We start from the raw sequence: 9,205 nt of genomic DNA, 5'->3' as shown, positions 1-9,205 counted from the left end.
AATATGTGTGATTATATTAATTTGTGACTATTAACGTTCAGAGTCATTTTTACTCTTAAAACAATCCCCAAATTAAAATTGGGATTAATAAAACTTATTTTAATGTATTTTTTACGTTAAAGTGTTTTCTCCACTGAAGATACTACTTAAAAACCTTCAAATTAATTTTTATCATATTGGAATGAGAGGGTCTATCCACATTTTATTCAGCTCCTAACATTGACTGTGTTATTTATGGCACAGCCACCTTTCTTTACACTCAACAAAAGAAAGGATTGCCCAAGACCAATAACTATTGTTATTTTTATTTGGAAGGAAATAATCTTCCATATGAATCATCATTATGCAGATAATGAAGCATCAGTCCCTGATAACATCAAGGGAAATATAATTAAGGAAGAAAATATCAAAGGTTGCTTGATTATTAGTTCAAAACGTTGCGAAGACGTTGTTACCTAAACATTATTTATTAAGTTATGCTTATATATTTAAAGGCATTACCTCATAGCAAAAAAATACAATTTATATTTTGCAATGAGTTCTAATACTATCTGGAGGAGCAGGAGCTCCAATTATGCAGCCTGTTGTGCTGAAAAACATAATTTCTGACGAGAAATTCTACTTGGTAAACTCATATGAATTTTTGTAGAATTATATGATTATATTATTTGTCTTATTTGTAATTTTATCTCTCCTTCACGTGCAACTCTTCGTTTTCGGGACCCTGCTCAGAAATCCAAAATTGTTTCTCAGCAAAAAATGATGGATTGGCGTAATCTATAGAACTTAAAATGAAAGTAGATTTATGATTGAAAACTATATACCTAATCATTTAAACTGATGAATTTACTCTTCAAAAATTAATTTCAACTTCAAATAGTGTTTGAACAAGAATATGTAGTATGTGTCATTTAAGTCATATGAAATATTATATCCTCCATTGATTTTTGAATATTAATATTGTAAATTCATACTCATGATTCTGTATTTATATGTTAGTTGCCGAACAGAAAGAGATATAACTTTATATAGACTGTATTGTTTGCTGACATGCCCAATTTAAGAGTTTGGAAGGATCAAAATAATATAATTTTAAGTAATTACATTTAATTGAACAGGGAGTCAGTAAAGTATTATGAATTTACGTACGGAGTTGAATGGATTTGGAATTACCGGAAGTTTTATTCAAATAACGTGAAATATGTATCCATTAATGTAACATTAATATACATACGTATACATTTATTGAAATAAAAAAGATTCTTCACGTGGCCACTATCCCAAAATATAGAATATAAATACCCTTCTTCGATGATTAGGATTATTTATTTTTGTTTAAAAAATAACTTAAAAGTTTTTAGAACACAATTATGATTAAGACACTATTGTTTTTTGTTTGTTTTTTTTATATTAAAAGTTTATGTTTCTAGTTTATTAAAAAGAAAACTTGTTTTGTATGTTATAAGAAAGGACCATGGTATCTTTTCTCCTTTTCTCATTAATTATATTATCATGTTCATTTAATCTGTTTTGTGTATATAAGTGTAAGTAACTTTTATCTGATAGTATAAATAACCCATCACCTTTCATATATGTGGAATAGTATGTAAAATGTTTCAATATAATATGCGTCATGTGCTCCATATAAATCATACCTAGTCGTATTTCCTCCGTAGTATTCCTTGGTCGTCCTGGATTCCCTGTTACTAAGATTGTGTCTAAGCACACCTCGTGAAGACGCAATAAAAATACATAACCCTGTCTTAAACTTTGTTTTCTTTTTAATTACAATAAAATAATCTTATTACTGGAGTATTACTTATTTATTAATTTTCCTGCAGAGAACGAAATGAACTCCCCTACAACATTTTTAACATACCTAATGGTTAGGTATGTTAATAACATACATATATGGGGCTTCAAATATTTTTATTTCTTTCAATGTTTATTGTAATAGGAATAATTTATTGGGATAATTATATGAATTTAGAGATATCAATAGCTAAATAAAGTGGTTTAAACAGATTATTATATATATATATTCCAGTTTCTAGGTTCAAATATAATTTTATTTAGTTTTTCATAATTTTGATGATGAATATAGGAAATTATTTAAGATATAATTCAATTTAAGAATGAATAATTACTGATTCTGAAATTGAATAATGTTAGTCAGTATACTCCAAGTTCAAGACTCTCTAATTCAGCAACTTTGTAATTAAGTATAAGATCTTACAGCAAAAGCTTAGATTCATAGCCATATTGATAGTGGAACATCAATAAACCATATAAATATCATACTGGCCTTTCTGGTATACCACCAAAAACCCCTCTTTAAAATAAATGCGGTATTTTCTTACTACTTAGTTACTTAGATAATAGGTTGAGCGATTTTCACCATAAGGAAAAGTTATAACTAACCTTACGAAATATGCTCATAGTAGGTTTTTTTTAGAAGCAACTGATTATGAATGAATCAGCCTTTATACTTGTTTATCTATTACAAATCATTGTCGACCTTATTTTTCTTCTACTTAATGTTCCTTTAATTTTTCAGATGGAGTTGCGCTGATTAAATATGTAGTAACCATTTTTAGACATAGTAGGCTCCTGATTGGAAGAGGGGCGAGAGAGAATGACCTGGTTAATAAAGGAAGATAAATAGTAAGTAAGTGTGTTTACTTTAATTTCATATACTAAGTCTCGTAAAGGCCCGAGTATCACAAATATAAGTAAACATTATTGTATTAGATTTTCTCAATCCATCTTAGGAATTGTCTTTGAAGACCATATACATTAAGTATATTTCCTGTTCTAGGAATGACCGAGAAATAAAACCTACGCACATTGAGTTCAAGATAAGTGCGTTGTCCAATAACTTACTTTTTTCCAAAACCTTATTATTTATTTTGTCAATTAAAAAGTGTTCAAAACATCTATGATGTGTCTTGTTGGCGTAACTATGTTTGTTTATCTTTTCTGTTCTATCCCTTGTTGGTGTATCCCACTTTTTTTTTTGTATATCTCAGCATAGATATATCAGGATATAATCGAAAATTCGACATCAGATGTGGAGTATGACACGGCAACATTTTTGGACCCACTTTATTCATTGTAATAAACAGAATAAAATAATAAATGAATAAATCTATGCAATAGCTTGATTAGAGGATACAAGGATCAATAATTAGTCCTAAAAAGGCTACTCTAGTCTGACGACCTCACAATATTCCTTGAGAGTGAAATATAAAAAAGTCACTGGAGGAACTTCTGCGAGTGAACAAAAGTTCAAAAATATATCAGGTCTCTTGATTAATAATAGAAAGTCAACCACCATAACATCAATGAAGAAGGCAGTATGGAGTGAGTACTTCTATGACACATCCTCATCTAAGCTACTAGGAATACATGAGGCATCCACCAAGGAAAATAACCTATAAAATATAAAGAGTGAAATTATAATTAAATTCAAGAAGAGTACGAAATTTTACAAGAAATTTGAACTCAATCTTCTAGATAAAGTCACTGCATGGAATTTGAACATATTACCAAAAGTAGTAAATCATCTGTAATTCGATCCATTCAATGATCAAAAGGAACATGAAATAAACTGTAGATAAAAAGAAGGAATTTTACAGCAAAGGGATCAGATGAAGTTACTGGCTGACCAGGAGTAGCACTCCTGGCCTTGAGAAAGCATTTTCTCAAAACAATTGATTGAATTTCTTAAAAAGATGAACATTTTGAATAGGCCGACTAAAAATCTTGCCTTTACTTAACCTCAGCTTCAAAGTTCGAACATTGCCATATCAACCCTTTATTTTTTTCGACTGCACGAGCTAAAGGCCACTCTTGACGAGAAATATTATCCTCAGAAATGAGAACAATGTTACTTCATCGATGCGACCCTCCATTTATCCCGGATTTGTAGCCATTGCAGATATTCTTGGGACCATCGTTTCCAAAAATTGTTACAAAGACGACTCACATATTTATAACGAATTTTTAAACTAACACTTTTCCCACGGAATTCATGAAGGGTTACCAGAGATCGAGTTAGACAAAGATGAGATGGAGTTATAGGTTCCCCATTACGGGAATCGGAACTCAAAAAAGTGAATGGTCGTTGATTTACTGACGAATTTATGTTCATCAATACAGTATACATCTCGCCATATGTCAAGAGCGCTCTTCCAAGGATAACCTTAAGGGGCTTCTTAACTAAGTAAATAAGTCACTCATAGAATCCTCGTATAGCAGGCTTCTTGGTGTGTTGAAATTTTATTCAATGGAACGAGTGGAACATAAATTATGAGTTTCTATCAATGATAACATCTTAGAAGCTTTGACAAAAGTTGTTAGATTATCCGAAATTAAAATTTTCAGAACTTCTCTTCGGTTAATCATCCGGGGAAAGGCTGCTAAAAACTTTTCAGTGTCCATTCGTAAACTAATTGTAATGGAATTGCTCGAGTTAGAGCACACATAAATTAACAAATATATGGCTTAACAGTGGTACCATCATATTTAATCAGAAAAGGTAATGCAAAATCAACATCTATATTAGTAAACGCAGGATCAATCCAAACTCTTTCTTCCGAAAGGGTAGGCATAAACTGAGCCAGAGGCTTAGTGTTTTGATGCTTGAATAAAAGACAAGAGTGAATAGTAGAGGAACCAACTTTCTTCCCACCGATAATCCAAAATCGTTTTTGATATTTGTAAAATTCTTTTAATCGATGAGTGCGTAGAAGATTGATGATGGTGGACTATTAAATTTCAAAGGACGGGGATTTATCAGGGAGAATGATTTGATTTTTCGTTTCATCTGGTAGACAAACATTTTAAGCTTTAGAGACTTTACTGAGAATGGCCCTTTTGGTATATTTACGAAGTGGGTCTAGAAAATTGCTTTTTTATAAATATTGAAAACAATCATTAACCATATCCATAACAATACCCAGCAACATAGTAGTCACATCCATCGAAGTATCTTTGAGTTCAACAAAGCTTTTCATTAAACGAACTCCGTAGACACGAAATCCAACAATTTAGAAGAATTAGAGCAAACTTTGTCAAATTCCAGCCTCCACTTGAGAAGCAATGTTTAAATTCATTTACCAAGCTCCAAGCAGATTCTAAGTCACAAGATCCCTCACAATCATAATCAACAAATAAAGTATAACTACTAGACTTACATGCGAGAGGATATTTACGACCTATTTCAGTTTGAGAATGATGCTTAATACTAGATATTACGAGAAATGGCGAAGACTCGACACATGAAGGACGTCATAATGAAGACTTCTGAACCTACATAAGGATTTTTGTCCCACTTCACATTTCCCAAAGCACTTTCTTTTAGGCGGATGTTCATCCAGACATCTAAAGCACAAATTAAATTTCTTTACCCATTCCAACGGGAGAAAGAGGACTCCTGAGCAAAGACAAACATTCTTTTAAGGAATGATTTGAAATTCTATATAATAAGCAAGTAGATTGAATGGAAGGAACATAAGTATTGGAAGATTTTGAATAAATAATTTTTCTGCAATCCCAAGCTACTTGAGCAGATATCTCATTTGAGAACCAAAGTTTGTATTTTTCGATTGAAGGGAACTTCTATTCGTCTTTAATTAGTTTTATCTCCCTGGACTGCTTAAGCTCGTGGGAAAATTTGATTCTAGACGAGGAACCATAATGACGTCGAAAGGGTCTTTACCTTCCTTCACAGAAATTTTCAAAGTATGAAGGCGACCAGATATTATATCTAAATATTCTTTTATTTGTTTAGGATCAACAGAACCCATACTTCATGGTATCTTCATAATATTCAGTTAAAGGAGAAAAAGAATCCAAGCAATGTGAGGCTGAACCTTGAGGCGAATGATTTATTTAACGATATTTATACAAAGTAATGACTTTGGAGTTCGAATGAATTGAGTTGTCGAAATCCTCCCACCATACTGGAAATTGTGTTACATTTACATAGGAGAGAGGTGGTGTAATCGATGACGGCAGAGATGCGTCCTTAAGGTTTTCTTTCATTCATGACATTTTATCAAGGACATTGGAGAAGACAGCAAACCGAACCTTTGTTTAAGAGACGGATGAGAAAAGTAGAAGCAAATATGGTTTCCTACATTCTATACTAAATCTTACAAGAGACTCTCATTGTTCAACTCAGGAGAACATTAAAAGAAACCAGAGTCACAACTCTCCGGTGTTCTTAGTCTCCAAATATCTATGGGCATGGATCGGTCTTAGACAATGATAAATCAAGAGGGAATCACTCTTCAAAAACCTGTTCACTAAATCCAGAAAGAAATGAATTACTTATTGTATTGCAATGTGTACAATCTTCACAAACAAATCTAGAGAAATTGAGGTTAATAAGTTATATTCATTCTGTAAAGAGCACATCGATCATCCTTCCATTTGTTATATACATAAATTTTCACGAAAAAAATAGAAAAAGAACAAATCAATAATTAACATTTTCATCGAATTCCTTTAATAGTTGAAAATTAATTAATATTCGTCCGTATTTTTTTATAACTCAGTACCTTCTTCGATTATTGATAAATATTAATTTGCATAATAGATGCTAATTATAACATTATGATTAAATTTTTAAATTATTTTGTAGATTCTTCATAAAGTATTTTCATACTATGCTATACTGTAATTCATATGTGAAACATCTATATATCAGCTTACCAACTCTTCAGCCGAAAAAATGTATATGACTTTATAACAAAATCTGAAACTAAATTCTGTCCTCGAAATCCGTTTCTTTTGTGATTAAGGAATGACTTAAAAGTATAATGAAGAGCTCACATCGTCTTGGTTCCTGATTTTTCTAGGGAAAATCACTAAACGTACAACATTCATGAATTACTCCTTGACACGTAGTAATTTAAATATACTTTTAAAAAATAAGATAAGATTCATGACAGGCAATTGGAAAGTAAGGATTTATTTGGGTTCAGATCAAAAAGTAAGTGAAACCAGCATTCAGTGGTCGTAAAGGTACAGTATATGCAATCAAGGCAAAGAAAGAGGAAATAGGTGCATTTATTTCAAACATAGCAGGAAATTATCTATAAATTTTAATGAAATAGGTTGTTTTTTTTCAATCATTTTATTGTTTGTATGTATCTGATTTTTAAAAAATTCTATATTTTTTTTACTTTAAATTTTGATACAAAGTTATTATTCGTTATACCTAGCACACTTCAGGTTCACAGAATCCACATGTTAGTCGACACGCCCTTTTCATGAAATCCATAGTAAGATTTTTTGTGCAATATTCATTGTTTTCAAATTTATAACATAAGCTTTCATGAACGCTGGCATCATTGCAACTATCATCTATTTTATTAGAATAAAAAAATATCAAAAGGAAAAATATATGTAAATTTTTTAACTCACCACAAAGTTCACATGTTTTTCTACACGCATATTGAACACTTGTATCTTCCTCACACCGATGTGTGTAACCACTGCATAAGTCTGAATTAATCAAATCCTCACACTCTAAAAAAAACACAATTTACTTATATATATTAATCATGTATTAATATCTTAATTCAAACCATCACAAGAAGCACAACTTTTTGGACATTGCTTTTGCATACTTTTTTGTAGACAAAACTCTGATTGTTCAAAGCACGAAGCACCTGTGTCTCTGCAACTTGCTTAAAATAATTTAATGAATTGATCATTTTGCGTCATTATTATAATAATATTATGATTTTTGCCGAACCTTGACAAACACCACATTGTTCTGGGCACATCCATTGATACCTAGGCAATAGACATGCATCTGAAGTCGTTGAAACTAGTAAAGGACAATTATTGGAACTGTCTCGACACTCGAATTCTAAATAAAAAAATTATTAAAAACACTCAAAAGAAAGGAGCCACAAAGTTTATACAATACCCGAGATGAGTCCCATTGCATTGAAAGCACAACAGAGAAGAAAGAGAAGAGTAAGATATAGAGTAGACATGCTTGAAGACAAAAACAATCTAATGACAATTCTAATTTTTAAAATTTATTTAAATACAATACAACCCAATTTTAATAGGTAGACATTCAAATAAATAACACTTGTATAAATACGTCAGACCGTCTCATTGTGCTCGAACATTAGTACACAACTATATTAAGTCCGTATTTGTAATAAAGGAGAAGGATGTGTGGATGATGATCCTCTAATCAGAATGCTTCGTGGTTAAATCACAAATAATTACTTTATACTTTAAAAGCAGTTCGAAGGTAATATTTGAATAATTTAACTTAAATAATAGTTTTATAATAACATGAATTACTATTACCAAAAGTCATTGCAAGTATGACTTATTCTCATCCTCCGCACAGGTGTCAGTACAGAGAAGTCTGCAAAGACAGTTGGAATCTCCAGCCGGACTATTTACATCATCAAAAAGTCAATTACAGCCCTATACAGGTATATTATCCGAAGGTTATCTAGAAATGGTTTAGGAGATTACATTATTATTATGGTTGGCATTAACTTATTGATAGATTGTATATTGAATCTTTGAGGAAATAAAAAAGGGTTTTTTTAAAACAAAAGAGGCGTTCGTCAAGATGAACCTTCGTCGGTCATACTCTTCATTCTATGTATTGACCGTTTCATAAATGGTATTAAAAAAACGAGACCATTATTGGTTTTAAAACTATCTACTTCTTATTTAAAATGTTTATGTTATGTGGATGGCTTGACAGTAATTGTTACTGGTAATTACTAACCATCAAGCCGATTAAATGCATTATAAATAAATAAATGAAAAACAGAGTTTTTATGTCCTTATTAGCCCTTCTTGGAGAAATCATGACCTATTTTTAAGAGACACATACAAATTATAGTTACTAACGTTATAAATTGGGGCGAACAGTATTAGTAAAAAATACATTTGATCTAAACTTAGGAAGGTCAACATTTTTTTTAAATCGTTTGCTCTAATTATATGGAACAAATTGATAGCATGGAATACCTTTATTATTCTAAAGATCTATTACGTTTAACTCCTTTGGCCTTTATTTTGGAAATTAAAAACTCCCTTTTCGAACTAAACTTGGCCCTTAATCTTAATTGGAGCGTACAACTTTGGTGCAGATGCCATTTTTGAAGTGATCACCTTAGAAATTTATAAAGGAATGGAGTGCTTATACTTT

The 9,205-nt window shown here is 31.1% G+C and overlaps 1 protein-coding gene across 1 annotated transcript; it reads right to left on the bottom strand.

Moving 5' to 3' along the window:
* Window positions 1–6,963: 6,963 nt before the first annotated feature.
* LOC121128460 (uncharacterized) lies at window positions 6,964–8,051 on the bottom strand. Its single transcript, XM_040724045.2, has 5 exons — window positions 7,946–8,051; window positions 7,769–7,885; window positions 7,599–7,700; window positions 7,435–7,539; window positions 6,964–7,374 (listed from the first exon to the last, which is right to left on the bottom strand). Exons 1-5 carry the CDS (start codon window positions 8,013–8,015, stop codon window positions 7,229–7,231), a joined length of 540 nt encoding a protein of 179 aa, XP_040579979.1. The 5' UTR covers window positions 8,016–8,051; the 3' UTR covers window positions 6,964–7,228.
* Window positions 8,052–9,205: the final 1,154 nt, after the last annotated feature.

Source organism: Lepeophtheirus salmonis, chromosome 13, assembly GCF_016086655.4.
Source record: "Lepeophtheirus salmonis chromosome 13, UVic_Lsal_1.4, whole genome shotgun sequence".
NCBI classification, from domain to species: Eukaryota; Metazoa; Arthropoda; class Copepoda; order Siphonostomatoida; family Caligidae; genus Lepeophtheirus; species Lepeophtheirus salmonis.
Note: the sequence above shows the minus strand (reverse complement) of the source record. Positions and strands in the feature narration are given on the sequence as shown.